Genomic DNA, 27,282 nt, shown 5'->3' on the forward strand with positions numbered 1-27,282 from the left:
TTCTGTTATTTCACAGGAGGAGAGAGAATACCTAGATTTTCTTATTGATTAGATCATTTCTCCCCTCTTCTTTAAGAATTTATAGTTTTTTTGATTGTTTTTTAATATATATTTTAGAGCATTTTTAATGTATGAATTTATTAACAATTAAAAATATCACAGTTGACATTCCTTCTGCATGTTTGAGAATTCATGTAATTGAATTCGTATTAAAGGTAGACAACTTGTATTTTAAGATATGTGCTCTATATTTTACTAAGTAGATTTAATGAGCAAGAAATTATGACATTTATAATGTAGAATGATACCTTATCTCTGCTTCCCTGCTGGCTCAGCAGTAAAAGAATCTGCTTGCAATGCAGTAGATGTGAATTTGATCCCTGGGTCAGGAAGACCCCCTGGAGAAGGAACTGGCAACCCACTCGACTGTTCTTTTTTATTTTTTTAAATAAAAGTATTTATTAGGCTGTGTTGGTCTTCATTGCTGTGTGGGCTTTTCTCTCACTGCAGCGAGTGGGGGCTGTTCTCTGGCTCCTGTGCACAGGTTCTCAGTGCAATCGCTTTTCTTGTGTAGCACAGACTCTCTGGGGTGCATGGGCTTCAGTAGTTGTGGCTGTTGGGCTTCCAGCGCACTGGCTCAGTAGTTGTGGCACATGGGCTTAGTTGCTTCTCAGCATGTGGGATCTTCCCAGACCAGGGATTGACCCTATGTCTCCTGCATTGACAGGTGGATGGTTCTTTATCACTGAGCCACTAGGGAAGCCCCCACTCCAGTATTCTTACTTGGGAAATACCATAAACAGAAGAGCCTAGCAGGCTACAGTTCATGAGGTCACAAGAGTTGGACGTGACTTAGCAACTCAACCATCACCACCACCACACCTTATCTAAGCCTTTAGAGTTCTAGTTTATTTTTCTGTGATGCTTTGAAAAGGAAATTGTGACATAAGGTGCAAATTTTATCATATTTATAATATCCCACTTATAAAGGGTAAGTAGGTTTAATAAGTTGAATAAGTTTTTTTTGTGTTTGACTAAATATTAAAAATGAGGTTGAAAAATTATCCTTAAAAGTACATATGGATAGGTACCAAACAACAGTATCCAAAAGTATATGAAGCAAACATTGGCAAAGCTGAAGGGAGAAATAGACTGTTCTGCAATAATAGTTGGAGGTTTCAATACCATACCTGCAGTGATGGATAGACTACCTAAACAGAAGATCAGTAAGGATATAGAGGGCTTGAACAATGCTGTAAACCAGTTTGTGCTAACGGACATCTATAGAATACTCAACAGTAGTGGAGTACACAATCTTCTCCAGTGCACATGCAGCGTTCTTCAAGATAGATAGTATCTTAGGACTCAATACATTTTAAAAGATTTAAAATCATGTAAAGTGTCTTCTCTGACCACAGAGGAATGAAGCTAGAAATGAGTAACAAGGAAAATTTTTAAATTCAAAATTTGGAAAAATGAATCAACACGTTCTTAAACAACCAGTGGGTCAAAGAAGTCACAGGGGAAATTAGAAAACACTTAGAGACTAATGAAAGTGAGCACAACATAACAAATATACAGCAAGCTTATGGAATGCAGCAAAAGCAGTGCTCAGGGATAAATTTGTAGCTGCGAATGCTTACATTAAAAAAAGAAGAAAGATCCCAAATTAATAAGTTTATGCCTTGAAGAGCCAGAAAAAGGAAGAGCATGCTATATCCAAAGCTTGCAGAAGGAAGGAAATAATAGAGATTAGAGGAGAGAGAAATAAAAGGGAAACAACAGGGAGAATCAACAAAATCAAAAGTTGTTTCTTTGAAAAGATAACAAAATTCTTAAGCCCTTAGCTAGACTGACAAAAAAGCCAATAACTAAAATAAATAAAACTACCTTATAGGGCTTCCCTTACAGGTGGTAAAGAACCCACCTGCCAGTGCAAGAGGCACAAGAGATGTGAGATTGATCCCTGGGTTGGGAAGATCCCCTGGAGGAGGAAATGGTAACCCACTCCAGTATTCTTGCCTGGAAAATTCCATGGACAGAGGGACCTGGTAGGCTATAGCCCATAGGGTTGCAAAGTCGGACACGACTGAAGCGACTTAGCATATCTACCTTACAACAATAAAAAGGATTATAAGAGAATACTATGACCATTTGCAAACTAACAGATAACTTAGATGAAGTGGACAAATTCTTTAGAAGCAAATTACTAAACTCACTTGGAAAGAAATAGAAAATCTCAACAGATCCATATTGAGTAAAGAATTGAATCAGTAATCAAAAAGCTTTCCAACAGAGGAAAGACAAGGATCAGATGACTTTACTGGTGAATTCTATAAACATTTAGGAAGAGTTAACAATAATCCTCAAAATTTTCCAAAAAATAAAAGAGGAGGGAACCCTTCCTAACCCATTCTATGAGTTCAGCATTACCATCATAGCAAAGCCAAGTGAAAATATTAGGGAAAAAAACTACAGACCAATACGTATTATGAATATATAAGCAAAAATCAAGATACTAGCAAGCCAAAACCATTAGCATATTAAAAGGATTATACATCTTGACAAAGTAGATTGATTGCAGGATGCAAGCCTAGTGGTTCAACATAGAAAACTTTCAGTTTAATAATCACATTAATAGAATGAAGGAAAAAATAAACAACATGTGATTGTCTCAATTGATGCAGAAAAGACATTTGACAAAATGAAACACTCTTTGCTGTTAAAAACTCTCACAGAACTAATAATAGAATGGAACTTCCTCAGCATGGTGAAGATTATGGAAAACCCAAGCTAATATCATACTTAATGGGGAATGACTTAAAGCTTTCTCTCTATGATCAGGAACAAAGATAAGGATGCCTGCTTTCACAATTGTTACTTCAACATTTGTTACAAGTTCTAGCTGGAGCAGTTAGACCAGAAAAATAAATAAATTGGGAAGGAAGAAGTAAAGCTGTCTCTATTCACAGATGACATAAATATTATATATCAGAAAGAATCCACATGACCCCTATTAAAGCTTATGAGCAGGTTCAGCGAAGTGGCAGGGTACAAGATCAACACATGGAAATTGTTTCTGTATACCAGCAGTGAATAATCAAGAGGAAATTAAGAAAGCAGTTTTGTTTACAGCAGTATATAAAAGGATAAAATACTTGGAAATAAATTAAATTAAGGAGGTAGAAAATTGGTATGCCAAAATCTACAAAATATTACTGAAAGAAGTTAAAGAAGACTTAAATAAATGAAAAGACATTCTGTGTTCATTAATGGGAAGATTTAATACTCTTAAGATGTCAGTACTACCCAACATTATTTACAAACTTCATGTAATTCCTGTAAAAAATTCCACTGCCTATTTTGTAGTAATGGAAAAGCTAATACTCAAATACTTGGAATTGCAGCAGGCTTTGAATAGCCAAAACAATTTTGCAAAAAAATATAAAATTGTAGGACTCATACTGCATAATTTCAAAACTTACTATAAAGCTACAGTAATTAAAACTGTAGTTCTTATATAAGGATAGGCATATAGACCAGTTGAATAAATTGAGAGGCCAGAAGTAATTTCATATATCTGTGACCAGTTGATTTTTGGTATGGGTGCCAAGTCTACTCAGTGGGGGAGAAATAATCTCTTCAACAGATGATGCTAGATATCTGGATTTCCACATGCAAAAAAGGAAATTGGACCTCTGCCTCACACCATATATAAAAATTAACTAAAACTAGATCAACAACTTAAGTACAGGACCTACAAAAGTATAAAACTCAGAGGAAAACATAGAGATTAATCTTTACAATCTTAGATTTTGTAATATGTCCTTAGGTATAATACCAAAAGCTTAAGCAACAAATGCAAAAATTGAACTTCATCAAAATTAAAAACTTTTTTGCATCAAAGGACATTATCAATAATCTGAAAGGACAGCCTCCAGAATGGGAACAATATTTGCAAATTATTTATCTGGTAAGGTTTTAGTATCTAGAAAATATAAAGAACTACTACAACTCAACAATAAAAAAATCCATTTTAAAAAAGGCGTTGAATAGACAGTTCTCCAAATTGGCCAGATGTCTGTAAATAGCCAATAAGTACATGAGAAAAATGCCTAACATCACTTGTCATTAGGGAAATGGACATGAAAACCACAATGAAGTATAACTTCGCAATTACTAGAATGGCTAAAAGGCTAAAATCAAAGCAGAAAGTAATGTGTTGGTGAGAAAAGAGAGAAATTTGAGGCCTCATACATCTCTGGTTGGTATGTAAAATGGTGTAGTCACTGTAGTTTCATGGTACCTCAGAAATCTAAGCAAGAATTACTATATGACCCAGTCACTTTACTTCCAGGTATTACCCAAAAGCTTTGAAAGCAAAGGCTCAAATAGATAACTGTACATCCATGTTCATAACATCATTGTTAACTGTGGCCGAAAGGTAGAAATAACTCATGTACATCCACAGGTTAATGGATAGACAAAAGTGATGTATCCATATGATGGAGTATTACTCAGCCATAAAAAGGAATGAAGTCTGACATAGGCTGCAACTTGGATGAACCTTGAAAACATTGTGTTAAGTGAAATAATTCAGACACAAAAGCACAGATACTGTATGATTCCGTTTACATGATATATCTAGGATAAGTAAATTCATAAGACAGAAAATGGAATAGAAGTTAGCAGGCATTAGAGGAAGAAGGAAATGGAGTTATTGTTTAGTGGTTACAGAGTTTCTGTTAGGGGTGATGAAAATTTTTGGAAATAGATAATAGTGGTGGTTATGTAACACTATGACTCTAATGCCACTGAATTCCACACTGAATGGTTAAAATACAATTTTTATATTTATTTTACCACAAAAAATTTTTTTAAAGGACATAGAGATAATTTTGTTTCAGAGTTATTGCTGTAAGTTATAAAATAGAGGAGGACCATTACTATTTTCTGGGAAAAGGAGACAGTTTTAGCTTTAGTCAGTCAGTCATACAGGACTCTTGGTTAAGCTTACTGTCAGTGTTAGCCAGTTGTAGAGATGATCCAGTTCATATGATCTCTGTTATTTGACCACACTCTAGCTTGGCAGGAGGGTCTTTCTTTGCCAATACTGGAATTCACTATAATATCTAAGTCCTTTAAGTTGAGTACTATGTAGTTCTTTTAGATGAATGAAGTAGGAATGTTGAGACTGCTGAGTTTAACATCTATTTATTCTATTTTCTTGTGAAGAGCCATTTGAATTAAATTACTGTTTTTGAAGGAAATTTTATAAGCTTCCTTCTAGAGTAACCTATTAAGCCACAGCCACTTACATGCTTAAATTTTGTTAGACAAGGTTAATATTGTATTTATTAAATATTAATGTAGTCCCTCGGTATTTTTTCCTAGTAATATAGATTTGTGCCAGTCTTTACATTTGTATTGTATATTCGTGTCGTCCTTGTGACAACTGTAGTCTGTTTTATTTGTGATCATTCAGGGATCCAGGATGATCATTTGTTTTGGTCAGTCTTTTACTGTGGAATAGAGCAAATTAATTGATCTGATCTAATTGACTGTTAAGACTCATGCATACCATGTTATTTTTCAAAGATCCAGTATATTATTTTCTGATTGCCGTCTATATGTTTTATGCAGCACTTATGGAAGTTACTGTTGAGTGATAACATATTCAATCATAGTCTGCTCAAACTTTTTTTTTATATATTTTTAAGCTTCGAGATTCAACAGAACAGTTTCAAGAATATTATAGGCAAAGATTGCGCTATCAACAGCACTTAGAACAGAAGGAGCAGCAGCGACAGATATACCAGCAGATGCTGCTTGAAGGAGGTGTGAATCAGGAGGATGGTCCTGATCAGCAGCAGAATCTTACCGAACAATTCCTTAATAGGTCGGTCTTTTAGTCACATTTAAAATATGAGGAATTATTTAAAAGCTATTAAGAGCATGCAGTAACTGATACTTTGTGTGTATAGCTTGAAATTTTAAGGGTTTTTAAGTGTTTCAAGTAGTGTGGAGTTACATAATCTCTTCAGTCACAGAAGTCTGAGGGCTAATCCAGTTTTGTCCTCCTGTTAAATGGTCTTTCGCATCTGAGCAAAGGGAGCGGTGGGCATGGTGGTTTCAGCATACAGGCTGAAAGTGGGCTGCTTCTGGATCTGGCCATGTCTTAGGGTAGCTGAAGACTTAGGGGAAGTTACTGTCTTCGGTTTGCTCGTTTCCTCATCTATTTCACAGGGTTGCCATGAAGATTAAACGAATTAACCTACATAAAGTACTTAGAACAGTACCTGGCATAGAGTAAACACTATATTAAGTGGTAGCTGTTATTTTATTGTTATCTTGAGAGCTTAAACTTTCAGATTTTATTGAATTCAGAATATTAAAATGATCCTTTCTTATTAATTTCTTCTAAAATGTATGAACTTACTATTTTTGATTATAGGAGGTAAATACATGGTAACTTTTTTTTTTTTTTAAGAAATCTGTAAACCAGAATATGTATACTTAATTGAGCTAGAGTTTTTGGAAGGTTGAGTTAACATATATTAAAAAATTACTTAGAGTAATTTCTAGCGTATAGGAGGCATGCCATAAATGTTGGCTGTCATCATGATTTGGAGTAGGAAATGGCAACCCACTCCAGCATTCTTGCCTAGAGAATTCCATGGACAGAGGAACCTGGTGGGCTGTTATAGTCCATGGGGTTGCAAAAGCACACACGCATGCATGCATCATCATGGTTATAATGGGCAGTGCAGTGGTGACTGTCCTTTCTTGGTCCAGTAATATTGGAAGTAACCTGCTTGACATTCTGTGTGCTATGCAAGTCAGTGAGCCTGAAACTGATCCTTTCTTCAGACCTTCACACAAGGAATGTTTATAGTGGTATCTAGAGTCTAGGAGTCCTCTGAACATTCAATTTGAAGACCATTTTCTTATCACCTCTGATCAAGTCAGTGGCTTATCAGAATTATCCTGATATGATGAACTGCTACTTCTGCTTCTTGGATGTTGTCTTCATATCAGTAAAAGTCAGGTTGCAGTTTGACTTCCTGTCTTCTTTTTTAGTGAAAGCAGATACTTAATATTGTCAGAACATAAAGTGAAAAGGTTCTATGATTCCAGTAGTATGGATGTTCTTGATCAGAAAAAAAGTTAAACTATTCAAGATGGTTTATTTTCCTTAAAGATAATTACAAATAGAATTCATTGTAATATTATAATTCAATATAGATAATAGAATTCATTATCTTAAAATTACAAGAATTTTTTTTATAATTTAGGTTCAGTTTAGGGCATAACAACTGTTCTCAATTTCTTTAGCAATTAGAATTTTAAATTATACTAAAGGTAAGTATGTTATAAAAATCCGTAGAATAATCAGGTCTGTTATAAATATCAATGGATGTTTATCCTAAACTTTTATAAATTAGTTTCATATAAAATTTCTGTTGTTTTCTTAACCTTTCCTTATCTATGCTTTTTCTCTTTAAAATAATACTTTTATTCAATCTTTTTTCCTAGATCCTCACTTTTATGTACCAGGACATTAAAGTATCTGACTAACACCAAGGACAAATTGAATAGAGATAGAAACTAGAAATTAAAATATATCTTTTCCCTCTTAATGTTTTAGTCTTTCAAGTCATTCTAGCAGCAGAACACCATTTCCACAATTAAAGTTTGCTTCTTCCTTTCCAGAGGCATAGAAAGAGTTAGAGAAATAAGCGTCATGTTACGTAATAGAACTTACTGAAAAAAAATCAACTAAAGTATGATAGGCTTATTATTAACAGTATTATATCATTACTTCTGATATTTTCTGTTACTAATAATTGGCTCTTATTATAGGCATACTCTGCCCCTTCCCCATCTTCCCTAACTTTAGTGAGACAAAATTATGTTAGCATTTTAGACTCTTTATACTTCCCACATTTATTTGACTGAAGACTTTCTTTTTATATATGGGGAGCATTTAACAAGATTAGTGTTTCATAGAAATGCTATTTACTTAAAATTTTTAACTGATAAATATTTAGTAATGGCTGCCAATTCCTTTAATAATTTTAAACTGATCTTTTAAGGTCTTTTAAAAACCCTAAACCCACACATACACGCATGCACAAGTGCACACGCATAGACACATACATGAACACTAAATGTTTAATTTAAAAAATTAGAAAATACAGTGAACCACAACACTTCTTGGTAATCACATCCCTTATGTAGTCCTCTCTCATATTATATCCAGACTGGAGAAAGTGATTCTGGGCCAGTTCTTGGCTAAATCTTGAGAGTCTGACAGCTTCCTCCAAAGTGCCCTTTGGAGCCCTGAGTCCAGCATAAGGAGTCAGGCTACTCTGACTTGCAGTGAGGGAAAAGTGCTCAGGCTACCTTGTTTTGCTCCCTGTTTAGTCTCCCCAGTGCCTAGATCAGAGCCTGGCAAATAGTTTTTGTAGAATGAGTAAATGAATTGAATGAGTGAATCTGTGAATAATGAGGATGGCACTTGACTTTGTCCCATCGTGGTTTGCACTAGTCATCCATTTCCTAGTTGATATATTACTAGACAGTAATATCATTTCATTTCATGAAATGAAAATGGCTTGTTTTGTTGGTGAAAAATTTGGTATTGAAAGTTGAACCAAAGTTATACTGGAGTAGAAACAGATTTTTTTTTCCTGTTTGGTAAAAGGTACTTTAAAAAATTCAGTGATACCTGTTATGTCTTATCTCTTTTACAGTGGTATCTTATAGGAAAATTTGGATCTTCTTGCAGTTTCTTGGTTGTGTCTTAAACTGATGTTGGTAATTTTTAGTACTAAATTGTCATATATGTTATATGTGCATGTATTTACTGTTTCAGACTTTCAATATTCTATATGTTAGGAATATGACTAAGTTTTTATTTAACTATAATTACATTATTTTATTTTATAGGTCCATTCAAAAGCTCGGGGAATTAAATATTGGGATGGATAGCCTTGGTAATGAGGTACCAGCGCTCAGCCAGCAATGTAATGGGAACAAAGGCAATGGATCTAATAATTCTTCTGTAACTAGTTTCTCTACACCGCCCCACGACTCTAGTCAGAGACTAACCCATGATGCTTCAAGTATTCATGCAAGTACTCCTCGTATTCCTGGATCAGTAAATCATATACCTTTTCTTGAGGAATCACCTTGTGGAAATCAAATGTAAGTGCTTTACTTTGTAAGACCTGGAAATGTTAACTTCAGGCTAATAAATAGAAACTTAGAAAGTTGAATTTCTCTTATCTATTCTCTTCTACTAACTTCTGAGTCTCTTAATTGTCTTTATTCTCTTATTTTTTTTTTCCTTTCTTACCACCACCAAGACAATTCTGTTTTCTATAACCCATTTTACTCAGAGATCATACAGCTTTAGGCTTTATATTCTCCCCAGTTTTTTCCCCTTGCCATTGATACCTTTCAACAATCTTTTAATTCACCGGCTTCCAGGGCGTAAAAAGTGGTTCTATGGCATGGTGGAGTGATTGCAGTAAGAGTCTCGGCGGCTCTGGTAGTTACAGCATTTGAGACTTCTTGCATGTTTATGTTTTCACTAGGCAGAGAAAAATTTTCACCTTGCTGTCGTTAGTAAACAGGTGTTAACGTATGCAATGGAAGTAGTTGAGCGTTTTCTTCATCTATTATAGCCTTAAACCACTTTAGAGTGGTTCATTTTAAAATGCATAACTTGCTCCTGGCATTTGTATAGAACTGGCTTTATAGATTTAGTATCAAAAGCTCTAGTTTTATACTTAAAGGACATAAATTTATCTAATACTTGCTTCTTTATTATAGTTTCTATAAAACTTTTTCATGTACCCCTCAACTAGAACTCAAATTTTAAAACTTATTTCTATCAAAGTAATATACATACATGGTGTAAAAGGACAAAGAGCACTTTAAGGCGTGAGACAAAACAGAATCCCCTATCTTACCCATCTTTGTCCATAACTTCTATCTTTAGTAGGCTGCCATTTTCAACCTAGATAGCTGTTTCTTTTCTATGTGTCTCCACATTTCTGAAAAATACGCTTCAATTGCTCTTTTTATTATCCCTTGAGTCCCTGCTGGTTCGATTTAGGTACCATACTACTTACCCACAACACATTAATTTTGTCTACATCTTCTTCTAATATATGTTGGTTTTTGTTTAAAAACTAAACAAAATAGGTTAACTAGTGTTAACATTACTGTGGTCATGTAAATGTTATTTACAACTGAGTCATATAATATGAACATATTTCCTTTTCGCAGAACTTTTTATTTTTCATGGAGAGAGTAATTGCCTCATTTTTGGTGTGCATCTGTATGTGTGCACACGCTTAGTTTTCTTGGTACCTATCACTGAACAATCTGCAGATACTGTGACAGAACTGTAAAGTCATAAAACTCCTCATTACAGTAAAAAATATCCGGTACTTTTTCTTTCCATTTTTCTTTCCCCTCTGGGAAACACCCCTCCAGGATCATTCCTGCTTCACTTTATGTTCATTACTTCTAAGCCATTTTATTCAGGCCTAGAGAGTCCTGGGCTGTTCCTTCACTATTCTCTTGGGAGTTTCCTTTGCCTCTTCCCTGTATTGGAGTCCCTGTTTTCAGGATCTCATGTAGTTTCCTGAAAAGAGGTACAACATCAGAGAAGTTTCTGAGACCTTACATGTCTAAATATTTCATTTTCGACTTTTTAGTATAACTGAGTAAAGAATTCTACAATGGAAATCATTCCTCAGAGTTTCAAAGGCATCACTTCATGGTCATGTACATATTGAAAAGTCTGATGCCATTGGGATCTGATCCTTTGACTGAGGACTGCTGCTTTTTCTATAGAATTTTTTAGGACTTTGTCTGCCCTAATGTTATAAAGCTTCATGGTATACATCAGAGTAGGTCTGTTTTACTTCATTTTTCTGGATACTTCATGGGCTCTTTTAATCTAAATTCATAAATAATAGAATATTGAAAACATTTATGTAGCTATTTTCTTAGCTCTATTTTCTTTTTTTTTTTTTGGTGTTATTTTTATCTTCCAAGCTCTTTATTATTCTCTAATTTTCCTTAACTTTTTAAATAGGTATTTTTCTTGCATTGTTTCCTTTTGTATTTCTAAGGATTTTAATTATATTTTGGTAGCTTTTGTTTCCTTAATTGTCTTTAGTCTCCATTTTAAACTTTTGTTTTGCTTTGGCTGTGTCCTATGACTTGCAGTATCTTAGTTCCCTGACAAGGGTTGGAACCTGTGTCCCTTGCAGTGGAAGCATGGAGTCCTAACCATTGGCCACCAGAGAATTTCCTAGACTCTGTTTTTTTATTTAGGAGGCTTTCTTCAGGCATTTGTAAGAAGTGAGGTATTTTTTTTAAATGGCTAGTTGGAAGGAAGGGCCACAAGTATGGATGCATCTGTTTACCTGTTGGCCTCACAAAAAAGTGATTAAATAGAAACACTGTTTTATTGTGGGACCCTCAACTGTCTAGTTTCTGTTAGTCTTTTCTCTTGGACCAGATAATTGTTCTAAAGAGCAATCCAGTTTCCTCCTTGGGTTAAAACTTAACCATAGTGACCAGGATTCTGGAACTAAGGAGGGAAAAGGTCATGGATATCTTACTATGAAATTTGTACAGTTTGACTAATCTTTTTCCCAGAATGGCTTTTCATTCCTTCCTTACAACTAACTCTGCTTCGTGTTATGGAATCTAGCATCTCTTAACAAATGGCTCCAGAGAGTAATTATGACTGGGATCAGTGTGGGTTATAAATAAATATTATGACCCCCAAAGAAATAAATATTAGAGATTGAAAGGGTAAATCAGTTCCTGTTTTGATATTCAGAGTAAATGGTACTTGAATTTCTTTCTATTCACACAGTTCATCAGAACTTTCGGTTATTAAGCCACCTCTTGGAGATTCTTCAGGGAATCTATCCAGATCAAGAGAGGAAGAGGTAATACTTAGGGGAAGGAGGTTTTGTTATTTTTATATTTACTTGCAAAGGAAGTATATTTACTTGTCAAGGAATTCTCAATTTAAGGAAAGAACCATCTTTAAGTAGTCCTTATTGTTAATGGTGGTAGTAATCTCAAGGTGGTTGAGTTTTCACTGAGTGAAGTGAAGGGGTTGCTGAGAAATAACATTTTGAGGGTAAAATTCATATTAATGGTTCAGTGGTGATCTTGGTGCATGAATTGGAGCTGTGTCACTACTCTCTGAACCCTGTGGTTAGTACTCCTTTGGACTGTGCATCGATATATTTGTTTTTCGCTTTGGAACCAGATATCCTTCCCTAACTAGTATACACCTTCACTCTGTCTTATTTTCTCTAGTTCAAATTTTAATCCCATAAACAAAGTTATTATTTCAGATGCTTATAGGACCAAACAGGTGACATAAATGAATAAAGTTGATTATTTTTGTGATAAGTTCATAGGAATATTTGCCCCTTGCACAAAGAAATATGCTGACCTAATGTTTCCAGTTCTTTTGATTTTCAAGTAAACCTAGAAAGTGGGATTTTTATGTGAAGTCTATTTTTTAAATGTCAGCGGACTTTTAATAAATTTAAATACACTGGAGAAGAGCAAGTAAGATTGTGGCTCTGCCACTTCTGCTATAAAGCAACCCTTAGTAACTATTATTGGAGAAGGCAGTGGCACCCCACTCCAGCACTCTTGCCTGGAAAATCCCATGGATGGAGGAGGCTAGTGGGCTCTAGTCCATGGGGTCGCTAAGATTCGGACATGACTGAGCGACTTCACTTTCACTTTTTACTTTCATGCATTGGAGAAGGCAATGGCAACCCACTCCAGTGTTCTTGCCTGGAGAATCCCAGGGATGGGAGAGCCTGGTGGGCTGCCGTCTGTGGGGTTGCACGGAGTCGTACACGACTGAAGCGACTTAGCAGCAGCAGCAGTAACTATTATTAATGTGCCATTGGCCATGTAATCAACGAGTCATTCCCCTCCATTTTTCTTATCTACCCGTGTTATTCATTTGGTAAATAGTCAACCTTTCTTGTATATGGCTTAATCGAAAATGTAATATTTTTAGTCAAATACATTGATATGAATAATATAAGAATTCAATTCAGTTACATAAGACAGAGTCTAATATATCAGGTTTACCTCCTACTCCCCAATGAGGATGTTTTGCTGGACACATAAAACTTTGGGTCAGGAGATGCATAATCTCTTCATTGATATAATCACTGTGGGTTCTAGAGCTCTCAGCATACAATCAGAGCTGAAGTAAATTGCCTTTGGAAAGTATGAATGTCAAGTATATACAGAAAGGCAAAATTTTGCTGGGTCTCTGCACCACCCCCAGCCTGGAGGGCTTTGTTCCAGGTCCAGGATCCAGTCCTAGTCTGGGTAGCAGGGTGGTTTCAGATGACACCGATAGCAGGAGTCACCAAAGCTTTTATACAGTGCTGTGTGAGAGTTTTCCTTCCTCAGAGGAGGGAGGTGAGCAGACAAGTTGACAGTTGAAAACAGAAATGAGGCTGAAATTAAAGGTCCTGATTAAAACCATTTTTGCAGTTTTAAAAGGGTATTTTACAATTTGAATTTGAAATAGTAAAGTATTCATTTCTGGAGATAATGGTAAACTTTTTTTAAAACCCTAAAGTGATTAAATAATAGTATTTTATATTTCCTACTTTTAGAAACATGAACAATGGTTTGTTGTAAGAACTATAAATGTAGGCTGTTCTTTTCTTGACAGTTGAAGAGAACTTAATATGAGAATGCATATTCTTATGTTTTGTCATGGAAAAGAAGAAAAACTTGAATGTCTATGGGCTGTCCAAGCTTAGTTTAGCAATGAGTAGCAAAAACAGAAAAATTCGGTTTATTTTAGATTTGCCATTCAAAAGAATGTATGTTTGTATTGATAGTGAATAGTAAAGTGATAAAGTGAATGATAAAGTTCAAATGAGTTTAAAATGGGATAAAGATGAATTCTTTCAAATTCTTTTTTTCATAGAATGACTGTCATATTCATTCTGCCCATAGGATGATAAATCAAAGAAGCAGTTTGTTTGTATTAATACCCTAGAAGACACACAAGCTGTTAGAGCAGTGGCTTTTCATCCAGGTGGTGGTCTGTATGCTGTCGGTTCAAATTCAAAAACTCTGAGAGTATGTGCCTATCCAGAAGTAATTGATCCAAGGTAAGGAGAGATGCTTTGTAGTGCCATATTTGCTTTAGTTTTTAATTTAGCTATATGGCCCCCTTTTTAAGAATTGCCTTTTCAGTAGTGTTTTTCTTTTCCTTTTTTTAAGCTTTTACTTTTTTGTTTTCAGTACTTAGGAAAGAGAAAGTACAAGGTGCTGTAACAGTAAGATGGGGAGATGAGGGAACTGGGGAGTCAGAGTAGGACCTCTTTGAAGAAGAGGTGTTAAAGTTGAGATCTGTGGGTGAATAGAACCTAGCCATGTGAAAACAAGGAAGAAGATAAGGTTAGAGGGATCATGAAGTGAGAAAGAGCTTGGCTTTTTAAGGAACCAAAATGAGTTCAGATCGGCTGGAGTATGGTGAGCAGAGTGTGATAAGGCTACAGAAGTAGATGTGAACTGAATTACCCCGAGCTTTGTGTCCACTTTGGATTTTATGGTGACTGCAGAGGGAAGCTGTTGGAAGTTTTCAACAGAACAGTACTGTGATAAACTTCGGGTCAGATGACAGTAAGATTAAATGCTAAGAGAAAGGTAGGAGGCTGTTGTCAATGGCTGGTGCGATGGCAGTGGAGATGGAACAAAATGGATGAAGGTAAAATCCATTTAAAGAATTAGTTGGCCCTGGCAATGAACTTGATATGCAACTAAAAAGAGAATCTTTTTATCTGATTTATTTTCTCTATCACTATTAAACACTTTCTAAGAATTGAAGATTTATCAATATTCTTCTTCTTCTTTAAAAATGTCTTAATTATGAAAATTTTAAGCATACACCGAAGTGGAGATTAGTCCACTGAAATGCAGTAATTGTCAAGATTTTTGTTGTATTTGCTTCATCCTTTTTGTTTGCTGAAGTATTTTAATGGATATGTCATTTCACCCTTTAGGATGGTTCTCCAAAAACATGTATTAATACATTTTCTTATAGATACTTGATATTATCATTATACCTAATAAGGTCTTAAGTGTATGTTTTAAAGTACAGATAAGAGGCTACTACTCCACTAAACCAATGTTAGTTTCCCATTAAAGGCCAAGCTCTCAAGGAGCATGGCATTTAAGAGCTTCCTCAGTTGGACTTGCAGCTGCTCACCCATCCTATCTTTCTCAGTCTCTGGAATGCCCCAGGTTTCTCCCAGCCCCACAGACTTTTTCCCCGTGCTGCATGCTGGACCGGTCTCTCTACTGTGTTTTGTCTTCACTGAAGCAGTTCACCTGCCTTCATCTTTTTGTGTAATAATTCTCCCTGTCCTTTAAGGCCTAGTACCTTGTACTGGACTATAACATTTATATTCAGTACTTCCTTTACTGTATGTGGATAGTCATGAAACATCTATCCCTGCCAGATATTAAACTCAGGACAGAGCTGTAGCTGCTTTTATTTTTTCTCTATGCTTTGTCTTCTCTTTGCCCCAGGCAGTTGCTCATATTATATGTTTGATAAATGCTTATCAAACTTTTTAAATTTGGAAGACTTGCTAGCTCTTTTTTAGAAATTTTTTTGAGTTTCTGAATTAAAATCCATGAAAAACATGTGAAATGAAGACTTAAAAAATATTCTGTTCCGTATGTGGTCTGAAATAAGACTCGAGATTAGTATAATAATGATTAATAATTTTATGTTTGGATTTTGGTTTTAAATATGCTTTAAATTTGTTTCATCTAAGATTTTGAAAAGTGTTATTAACATGTTGTCTGATATGTTTTTGCTCTCTCCCTCAAGAACAACCATAATACAGAAATTTCACATTCATTTACTAAGCAAGAAATTGAAGTATCTTTTTGCAATTTTTCTTTCCAGTGCACATGACATACCTAAGCAGCCAGTGGTACGTTTTAAAAGGAATAAACATCACAAAGGATCCATTTACTGTGTGGCCTGGAGTCCCTGTGGGCAGTTACTTGCGACAGGGTCAAATGACAAATACGTCAAAGTGCTGCCCTTCAATGCAGAGACTTGTAATGCAACAGGTAGGGGCCGAGTATGTAAGCAACAGCCTCCTGGTGTGTTCTTTATGTTTCCCCACATGTGTCTGTAATATAGCTCTGTACAGTTTTTAGTAAAATCTAAGAATATACCCTTAAGAATTGTTTTACAATTGCTTGCATTCGTGAGGCATTATTCTTTTTTAGTAAATTCTTACAAGGTGGCTGGGTGAATAACTTGTATTTGTGAGTATTTTCTAGAGTATCTGTTTTTTTCTTTCATTTTCTTTTGAGATAAAAGCCAAGAAGTAACTCTGCACATGGCTCTGTTTTAGTGATGGTGGTAACTGAGTTGATATTTTGATTTCTTGAAGATTTTTTTTTATTCAGTAAAATGAAATTGATTATTATATCAATCCCCAAATGACTATAGAGCATACCACTCTACCATTCTCCTCCTCTTGGTCAGTTTGGAGGCAGTTTAACAATCTTTAAATTATCACAGTAAGTTGAGCAGCGTCTTTTTTTAAAATTCTTATTGCTGTTTCAGGACCGGATCTGGAATTTAGTATGCATGATGGGACAATTAGAGACTTGGCATTTATGGAAGGCCCAGAAAGTGGTGGAGCTATTTTGATAAGTGCTGGAGCAGGGGATTGTAACATTTATACAACTGACTGTCAGAGAGGACAGGGCCTCCATGCTCTGAGTGGACATACTGGTATGTGATATCAGTCTCAGATGCTACTGTTCCCTTTGTTCATCCCATGCTTTTTTCCCCAATGCATTTTCATTAATGAGGGTATATTGCATCAAAAGGGATTTCTTCAGGAGAGGAATGTTTTATTTCAAAAACTTAAGTCATGAACTTTGGATATCAACACAGTAACTGTAGCTGACATTTTCCTGTTTGCTAAAGCCTTTCTTACACACATAATTCCTTAATTTAACCCTCACAGCAACCTTATAAGCCTGAAGTTCTGTCTCCATTTTATACATGAAAAAAGCAAAACTTGAAGAGGCAAAATGACTTGCTCATTATCTTACGGCTGAACATGACAGAACAGGGGTATCTCCCCAGGTCTCTCCCTTCTAAAGCTGGTGATGTAACCCTGCAATCCTGTGTTTCCTCTTTGGAAAATTTGCCATAATTTCAAATGGTACTTTTTTTTTCAGTACTAGTTATGATGTCCTGAAATATTTGACTCACCACTAAAGGTTTATGATTTTGATACAAGTTTTACTGAATTTAATTTTTTGAAATTGCCAATATATTAGATATATGTGGAAAATCTCTACCACACAGTTTGAGTAACTAGATTATAAACATGTTCAACAATAAAGAATACTTAGCTTTGAATGTGTTATAGCAAATTACTGTCCCACAGTAATAACTGACTCTCTGATCTTTTATAGGGCATATTTTAGCACTTTATACTTGGAGTGGCTGGATGATTGCATCTGGTTCCCAAGATAAGACTGTTAGGTTCTGGGATCTTCGAGTACCAAGCTGTGTTCGTGTTGTTGGCACAACATTCCATGGAACTGGTAGGTTTCCTGGAATTTAAATACATTTATATGAGAAAGAAACTTTATAAATTGCATTGACCTACCTACTTCTTCGCCCCTGCAAAATATGTTAAAAAATAGGAACAATATAAACTAAATACTTGGTATTTTATTGAGTAAATTCTTACTTTAAATTTACTTTAAATTCTTAAATTCCTTCATCTGTTATTTTTTGTAAAAATAATATTCAACTAAGGAAACCGAGACCCAGGGAGATTAAGTATCATGCCCTAATTATTCTGTTAGGGCATTTTAGAACTCAGACCTTTTAAAAGAACATTTTTAAATGCATACATATGGCAGAAATTGAACAAAAGGTTATAGATCATTTTCTTCTTACTCCCATTTCTTGGTGTCTTTCCCTAAGGGACCAGCTTCTTATTTATTGTTCTAGAAATACTCTGTAAGTATATAACCAAAATATTTGTGTATAATTTCCCTTCTCCTTTAAACACACATATACACAGATACAAATTGTAGCATATTTGCCTTACTTTTTTAACTTAACATGGATTGCTCCATGTAAACTGAGGTTACTGCTCTTTGTGTTTTACAGATCACCTTTTAAAATATTGGTATCTTAAGAGTGACATTCTGCCATTATTTTTATTTTAGAGTCCCTTTTCTGCCTTTCTATTTTTTAATAGCAATTCTAAGGTACTTTTCCAAGTGAAAATGCCTGTCTTACATGCTTAATTTTTTTGTTTTCTTTGAAAATGCTTTTTCCTCTCAGCTTTCATGGACATTGTTCTGTACTTTGAATCAACTCAGATATGTTCTTCCACTTGTCTTCTCATGGTCAAGTGCTACTCATATTTGGCCTCAGCTCTTTCTAGCACCTAGCCAGAAAAGGGTTCTTTGCCTTAATTGGGACCTTACTGTTATTTCTGTCTTTGAACTTCATTTATTTCCTTCAGACTTTTTGTCAGTACTTAAGATTATATATTTGTGTGTTTTTTGCTGGTCTCCTTCAATATAAAGTAGATTTTAAGTTTCACAAAGGCAGCAGCAATGGCACCCGACTCCAGTACTCTTGCCTGGAGAATCCCATGGACGGAGGAGCCTGGTAGGCTGCAGTCCATGGGATCGCTGGGACTCTGACATGACTGAGCGACTTCACTTTCACTTTTCACTTTCATGCATTGGAGAAGGAAATTGCAACCCACTCCAGTGTTCTTGCCTGGAGAATCCCAGGGACGGGGGAGCCTGGTGGGCTGCCGTCTATGGGGTCGCACAGAGTTGGACACGGCCTGGCCCAAAGCAGTAGTGTTATAATAACTGTTGAATAAATGAACCTAGATTTCTGTTGTCACCATAAACTTTGCATGTGTAAAGCTAAACTCGTTATATCCTCTCTTCTTCCCATTTTCTCTGTTTTTGATAATGGTTCTTTTATTTCCTTATGCACCTAGATTTGACATCTGGGGCTCATTTTTGACTTCTTTTTTTTGCCCCCAGTCAGGCAGTTAATTCCCAAGACTATTGATTCTTTATTCAGTTTTTTCCTGAAATCTGTGTGTCAACATTCAGGCCCTTATTCTCTTGATTATTCTGCTATTCTATCTTATCTTCCAGTGGGTTCCCTTCTGTAGTCTGTCCATTTTAATTTGATACACACTTTCACATAATCTTCCTAGAGCACCGCTTGGATCATGTAAGTCTCTTGCTTAGACCTGCAGTGATGTTATACTCTGTACAGGAACAAGCTCACACCCTACAGTTTGGCTTACAAGATGCTTGACAGGTTTAGCCCTAACCTGCTTTTATGTCTTAGCTATAAGCTACCTTTTATGTTATTGTGTTGAATCAAGTAACTCAGCCAAACTAAACTATCTGTCCTTAAATGTTTTTATTCTTTTTCTTTAAACATCTTCTCATGTAATTCTTCCTGATAGCCTCTTTTCTCTATCAAAAATTCAAGCAAAGATTATTTTTAATTACATGTATGTGTAATACATATAAATGCATTCTCTTATTTATACTGTTTACTGTTCTTCAGGATCTAACTTATGTCCCCTTTTTCTGTGAAGTCTTCCCAGGCTACTTTGGTCTACAGTAGTGTTTGTCAACCTTATTTTCATTATTGCTTCCCCTAAGGGGAAAAACAAAATTAATTTTTTTCCTAACAAGAGAAATTAAATGCTAAGGAATGAGATTTTGGTTTGGTAGGGCTAAACTTTGAAGGGCTACAAACCCTTGTTAACATTTAGGATTTTTTTGGTCCCCTGAGAACCATTTTGCACCCCACTGGAGACATTGCCAAAGCCTTTGACTGTGTGGATCACAATAAACTGTGGAAAATCCTGAAAGAGATGGGAATACCAGACCACCTGACTTGCCTCTTGAGAAACCTTTATGCAGGTCAGGAAGCAACAGTTAGAACTGGACATGGAACAACAGACTGGTTCCAAATAGGAAAAGGAGTACGTCAAGGCTGTGTATTGTCACCCTGCTTGTTTAACTTATATTCAGAGTACATCATGAGAAACACTGGGCTGGAAGAAGCACAAGCTGGAATCAAGATTGCTGGGAGAAATATCAATAACCTCAGATATGCAGATGACACCACCCTTAATGGCAGAAAGTGAAGAGCAACTAAAAAGCCTCTTGATGAAGGTGAAAGAGGAAAGTGAAAAAGTTGGCTTAAAGCTCAACATTCAGAAAATGAAGATCATGGCATCTGGTCCCATCAGTTCATGGGAAATAGATGGGGAAACAGTGGAAACAGTGTCAGACTTTATTTTTGGGGGCTCCCAAATCACTGCAGATGGTGACTGCAGCCATGAAATTAAAAGACGCTTACTCCTTGGAAGGAAAGTTATGACCAACCTAGATAGCATATTGAAAAGCAGAGACATTACTTTGCCAACAAAGGTCTGTCTAGTCAAGGCTATGGTTTTTCCAGTGGCCGTGTATGGATGTGAGAGTTGGACTGTGAAGAAATCTGAGTGCCGAAGAATTGATGCTTTTGAACTGTGGTGTTGGAGAAGACTCTTGAGAGTCCCTTGGACTGCAAGGAGATCCAACCAGTCCATTCTAAAGATCAGTCCTGGGTGTTCTTTGGAAGGAATGATGCTAAAGCTGAAACTCTAGTACTTTGGCCACCTCATGTGAAGAGGTGACTCATTGGAAAAGACTCTGATGCTGGGAGGGATTGAAGGGAGGAGAGAAAGGGGACGACAGAGGATGAGCTGGCTGGATGCCATCACCAACTCGATGGACGTGGGTTTGGGTGAACTCCGGGAGTTGGTGATGGGCAGGGAGGCCTGGCATGCTGCAATTCATGGGGTCACAAAGACTCGGACATGACTGAGCAACTGAACTGAACGGGAGGCATTGTTGTGTGGCCTAAAGGGTCTGACCTGTGGATTCAGAGCTTATTTTTAGTTCAGTTCCTGTTGGTAGTCATGTGTTGCTTAGATATTTCCACACTGTGTCCTAAAACATATTTTGTTATTTAATCTTTTGTTCCCAGTTAGACTCTGAGCTAGGCATAGGAGAATTCTGGACACTTAATCAGCAGTGAGAACACTGCATTGGGAAAAGTGGCTCATCTATTGCACTATAGGTAATGCTCCAGGGGGTTCTCCCAGAGGACCAAAAAAAAAAGATCTTTCTCATTTCTAACAGAATCTTGCTTCTAAGGATGCAAGTATTTATCAGTTGACTATTGGATTCTTCCATAACTTAACAGTATTAACAAGCTGTATTAAATCTTTAGTGAATGATTCAGTGAAAATAAGTAGCTGTTGAAGTGTAACTATACTGACTTTTGCATATTGAAGCTTTCATTCCTCCTGCTCTGCAGGCAGTGCAGTGGCATCTGTAGCTGTAGACCCCAGTGGCCGTCTTTTAGCCACAGGACAAGAAGATTCCAGCTGCATGTTATATGACATAAGAGGAGGAAGAATGGTGCAAAGTTACCACCCTCATTCCAGTGATGTTCGCTCTGTTCGCTTCTCTCCTGGAGCTCACTACTTGCTAACAGGATCCTATGATATGAAGATAAAGGTGACAGACCTACAAGGTGATGGAAGTTGCTCTTCCCCCCCTTTTTTTAGTCTTTCCTATTGTATTTGGGGTCTTTCTTTTATGTTAATCTAGTGTAATTGACTATATATCATTTTCAAGTTTCAGTTTTATAGCTTTTATGAGCAAATTACTTGGTAATGTATTGTGACAAATTATTAAACCAAGTGAATAGTCTAATTTTTATTGTTAAATGGTTTCTAAAATAAAGAATCAACGTTTATTATATTGGATCATTTTGAGTTCAATGACAGTAAATGGTAAAACATACATTTATGTACTCCTATTTACTCCTACTTTAAAATACTTAGGGTATTAATATAATCTGTATATTTCCAGTATCTAGTTTTTTTAGAGAGATGAATAAGACAGGTAACTTTCTTACAGATGGAGCTTACACTTTAGAGGCCAATAAAAAGCAAACTAATAAACAATGTAATTTTAGGTATTGGCTAGTGCTATTAAAAAATTATCAAGATAAGAGAAAGTAACAAGGTAGACAGGGGAAACCTATGCTAGACAGGCTAGAGGAGGTCTCACCAGGAAATGCCATTTGCATAGAGACCTGATGAGAAGAACAAGCCATGCCAGGACCCTAGGAATAGACCATAGGTCAAGATGCTGAGGCAGGAGTGGGTTTGGTTTAATCATGACACTACAGGAAACCAGTGTGGCTGGAATTTAGTGAACCAAAGGAGAGAGGCAGGAGAATAAACCAGAGGCAGGGTTTTGTAGGCATTTTAAAAAGCAGAATAAGAATCCTTTGGAAGATTTAAAACAGGGAGTGATATGGTCTGAAATTTTAAAATATAATTTTGAGTTATAGGGACAGTGGATTATAAGTATAATTATTAGTGAGAAAGCAACTGGACCAGTTCCATGGGAGATGATGGTGGCTTGGACTAGGGTTGTAGAGCGAGAGGTATAATAGTAAGAAGCGACTGAATTAGGAATGTATTTTAATTTATTTTCATTAGATTTGGGCAGGGAGGGAAAAAGGAATCAGTGCTGATTCCTAGGTTTTTGGCATGAGCAAAGCAGATGGTACCATTAATTGAGATGAGGAAGACAGGTAGGGAGAGAAACAGGTTTAGGCAAGAAAAGCAAGAGTTTGCTTTAAACAAGTTAAACTTAGGATGACTGTTAAGGCAATCAAATGAGGTGTCGAATAGCTACATGTATACCAGCCTGAAGCTCAGGTGAGAAGTCAAAGTTGGAGATGAAATGTGCATGGATGGTGTAAGTATCTAAATGGCTGTGGTAGCATGGTACTAGATGAAATTTCATAGCAGGTGAAGTAGAAAGGAAACAAATTTGAAAGCTGACTGCTGGGATTCACCAGAATTTAAGTCAGGAAGAAGAGGGCAGTCATCAAAGGAGACTGGGGTGTAGTGGCACTGAAGGCGAGGAGATAGGAGGAGTGAGAGGGTTTCAAGGAGACAATGGCAGCTGTGTCGTGTGGCTGTGTAGGTGTTACCAAATACTGCTCATGTAATTAGGTCTTCAGTAATTTAAATTGTTTCAACTTTCAATGTACTATATTGATGTTAGGCTTTTATATACTGTAGTGTCTTAAAGTAATAGGAGGCCTGTGAAATCTATACGTACTCTGTAACGTAAATCAAATCTCTTTTCTTTAATTTAGGAGACCTCACCAAACAGCTTCCTATAATGGTGGTGGGGGAACACAAAGACAAAGTGATTCAGTGCAGATGGCACACCCAGGATCTTTCCTTCCTGTCATCCTCTGCAGACAGAACTGTAACCCTCTGGACTTACAATGGATAGAGTACAGCCAATGTCAGTCTATGCAGTGAAAGCAGAGACTTAAGACTACTGAGTTGAGAACATTACAAAGCTGAAGATGGATTGACCTGGAAAGTGGCTTAGCACGAGGAAGCCCCTTATTACCATGTACCCCTGTGATAGGAGCTGTTGGGTGGTGTTATTCTGCAGTGCTTTGAGTCTTCCATGTGAGCTCATGCTGCTGTGACCTGCTGTATGTAGTCTTGTTGCCAAAGCCTGCGGAAGAGCTCTTATGTTGTCAGTGTGCACTCAAAGTCAAGGTGGATGATGTGTGTTCGGTTTAGTATTAAACGCATTCCTTGATCTTTGCCTAAATAACAGTTTTATATACATACTGAAACTGAACTATACTTTAAGCATATTACTACATGTAATGCAACCAAGTTCTACACAGATTAAACATAGGTATTCAGAAATTACTTTTGCTTTTCTCACAACCCCTGAGGATACTGTCTCACTTTTCAGCTAGAGGTCAGAATTTTATGTCTCTCCAGAGTTACATTGTTACTTTAACTAAGGATCATTATGGAGTTTTAAAATGGATGGAAAACTGCTTCTTAGTGCATTATGTGGTATAGGCCTTTTCTTTTTTCTTAAACCCAGGGATATAATTATTACTTTGTCATATTATTTTGTTTCAGGCTTAAAAGGTAAACGTGTTTGCTTCAGAAACTTGTTCATTTCAATTTTTTGAATGCAACAAGATACCTCCCTTCTAAACTGCACTGTAGGCAGAGCAGCAGCGTTATGTGATGCAACACTTGATGGTACAGTAAATTTACTGGCTAGCGTTTTTCCTCTTAAAAATTGAAAACTTTGCCATAGACTATAGCATGGCTTGAAATGCTATGTCTGCATGATAATTTAAAATGGGAAATTTAAATTTTGCACTCCAAAAGCTTATTTGGACTTTTTTTTTCTTGCACTGTTTTGTGTAATTCAGAATAATGGTTTTATTTCTATGGTATTGTAGATCCTAACATTTATGTACCTTTATTTTCATATTGTACAGTAATTTACTTTAAATTATTAAATAGGCTATTTATTTTAAATGCATTTGAGTTGGTTCTAATTATTGAACTGTCCGTGCACTGTATGTAGCAAGCATTTTTAATCTATTGTATACAAGTGGAAAAGGTATTAGAAGTGTAACTGTGCTATTATTTCAATAAAGACCTCTTCACACCTAAACTACTCCTGTCTCTCAGTGTCTGTGGTTTTAAATCTAGAATGCTGTTTCTCCAGTTTACTTGGCAACTTTTGTGTCTTCTCTTTTATTCACTATCTAGAGAACTTTCTATCCTGAATATCCTGTGAAAGTTGATTAATAAAAGCCAGGCAAAATGTATAAATTCTAAGTTAGACTGCAGCTACATTGAATTGAGTACTTTCGAAACGAAATCTGATTAGTTTGTAGCTATTCAGTAGTACCATTTTCCTACCTCTGAGGTATGCAGAAGGGAATTCTGCTAAAAACAGGCCAGTCTCTTTAGTGTACTTTCATACTTAGTACTACACATTCTAGATATTATAGCAGGTCATTAGCGTTAAGTTTAAAAGTAGGGAAAAAAAGGCCGGGGGCAATTTCTTGAGGTAAACCAGATCAACTTCATGGTAAAAAGTGTTTATAAAATTATGTTTTCTACCTTCATCACTGTCAGGGAGAAAACTTGAAGATCTTCCCATATGTTGGGTATTCATTTTCCCTTTGCAGTGCATTAGATAATAAGCACTAAAAGTTACCTTATTTCAGTAGCTATCTGGTTACATGTCATTTTTTCTGTGTATCCTCACTGTCTTCTGCATGGAAGTAAATAGATTTCTTGGAGCTTCATGTGAAAGAGAAGAGAACTGGAATATCTACGTTCTCTGACTCCTCAGTTGGGGGGTTCATGGAAGGAGAGTGGGGATGGGAGGGTGGTACAGACCTTGATTTCTCCCTGGCAGAAGCTTCAGAGGTCTGATTCAAGTTTCATTTTTATTTTATTTTTTGGCCATGCCATGCAGCTTGTGGGATCTTAGTCCCCCGACCAGGGATTGAACCTGTGTCACGACAATGAATTTGCTGAGTCTTAACCACTGGACTTAAGGGAATTACCCAAATTTCATTTTTTTAATGTTTAAGTGTTTTTAAAAATTGAGATAAGCCAAAAGACGTAACAGTGAAAGGGTAACCCATGAAATCAGAGAAAATACTTGCAAGTCATGTCTGATAATGGATTAATACTCAGAATATATAAAGGTCTCCTATCAAAAATCTAATTTAAAAATGGGCGAAAGACTTGACATTTCTTCAAAGATGACAGGCAAATGGCCAATAAGCATGTGAAAAGATACTCTATCACTAATCATTAGGGAAATGCAACTGAAAACCACCTCACACCCAGTAGGAGATCCACTATATAAAAAAAGAATAACGGACTTCCCTGGTGGTTTAGTGGTTGAGACTGTGCTCCCAATGCAGGGGGTACAGGTTTGATCCCTGATGCAGGAACTAAGATCATACATGCTACCGCAGTGTGGCCAAAAAACAAGTAGGATGTGGAGAAATTGGAACTCTTGTGCACTGTTGAAGGGAATACAAAATGGTGCAGCCATTGTGGAAAACAGTATGGTGGTTCCTTAAAAAAATGAAAATTACTGTTTGATCCAGCAATCCCACTTTAGAGGTATATATGCTCAAAATAACCGAAATCAGGGTCACAGAGATATTGTACATTGATGTTCATAGCAGCATTACAAGAGCCAAAAGGTGAAAGAAACGAGTCCAACAGATAAATAAGCTGTGGTATACAATACAATGGAATAATTTCAGCCTTTAAAAAGGAAGGGCATTTTGATACATGTTATAACATGGTTGATCCTTGAGGATATTATGCTAAGTGAAATAGGCCAGTCACAGAAAGACAAATATTGTATGATTCCACTCAAGGTACCTGAAGTAGACAAATTCACAGAGATGAGTATCTTTGGTGATTGCCCTGGGCAAAGAGGAAATAATGAATTTTACAAGGTGCACAGTTTCAGTTTTGCAGGATGAAAAGATTTATGGAGATGGGTGGTGGTCATACTTGCACAACAATATAAATGTCCTTAGTGACAATTCTACTCTTAAAAATGGTTAAGATGATAAATTTTGTGTCAGGTGTATATTTTAAAAAAAATTGTGAAAAGCAACATGCACACTCAAGTGTACCACATAATATGCCAAATTTTAACATACTTTGAAATTTGCTGCCAAATTTCAGCAAAATTGAAATTTTGCGGACACCTCTCATTCCTCCTAATGTGTAAAATTCATTATTTCCTCTTTGGAGAATTTTCTGAACCTGCAAGGCCAATACTTAAGGACAAAAATCAAAGCAAAACTTACTATTTCCAATTACCACAAAGCGTGCACTCTCCGAACCCTCCCCAGTACCCAATACTACAGGACTACTGTTGTCATTAACCATGCCCCATTAAAAAAATTACGCTCAGAATAGATTTATGTTTTATTGCAAATGTTAAGTATTCGAGAACTTAGAGAAAATAAATCGGTAAGAAAATAAGCTTCGTACCCGTTTAATATATTTGGCTTCGAAGTAAGATTTCACTTGCAGCGACCAGCTTATGAGGATAAAGAAACGCAGGCCTAAAACAGGCCGACGGAGGCCGGCCCCGCCCCCTTGACGGGCCAATCAGCCGCGCGTCCGGGAAGGACGTACAGCCGCCGGCCGAGCAAATCGATGAGGACGC

At 36.3% G+C, this 27,282-nt stretch overlaps 1 protein-coding gene across 1 annotated transcript in view; it reads left to right on the forward strand.

Moving 5' to 3' along the window:
- WDR47 (WD repeat domain 47) overlaps positions 1 to 24,715 on the forward strand; it is a 61,890-nt gene extending 37,175 nt beyond the window's left edge. The window contains exons 7-15 of the mRNA XM_052636877.1: positions 5,721 to 5,899; positions 8,953 to 9,210; positions 11,909 to 11,984; positions 14,050 to 14,207; positions 16,016 to 16,185; positions 16,691 to 16,861; positions 17,557 to 17,688; positions 21,518 to 21,736; positions 23,384 to 24,715. Coding sequence (XP_052492837.1) covers positions 5,721 to 5,899; positions 8,953 to 9,210; positions 11,909 to 11,984; positions 14,050 to 14,207; positions 16,016 to 16,185; positions 16,691 to 16,861; positions 17,557 to 17,688; positions 21,518 to 21,736; positions 23,384 to 23,526 — 1,506 coding nt within the window. The 3' untranslated portion in view covers positions 23,527 to 24,715. The remainder of the gene's footprint in view (positions 1 to 5,720; positions 5,900 to 8,952; positions 9,211 to 11,908; positions 11,985 to 14,049; positions 14,208 to 16,015; positions 16,186 to 16,690; positions 16,862 to 17,556; positions 17,689 to 21,517; positions 21,737 to 23,383) is intronic.
- Positions 24,716 to 27,282: the final 2,567 nt, after the last annotated feature.

The sequence above is a fragment of the Budorcas taxicolor genome, chromosome 3 (genome assembly GCF_023091745.1).
Source record: "Budorcas taxicolor isolate Tak-1 chromosome 3, Takin1.1, whole genome shotgun sequence".
Lineage (NCBI taxonomy): Eukaryota > Metazoa > Chordata > Mammalia > Artiodactyla > Bovidae > Budorcas > Budorcas taxicolor.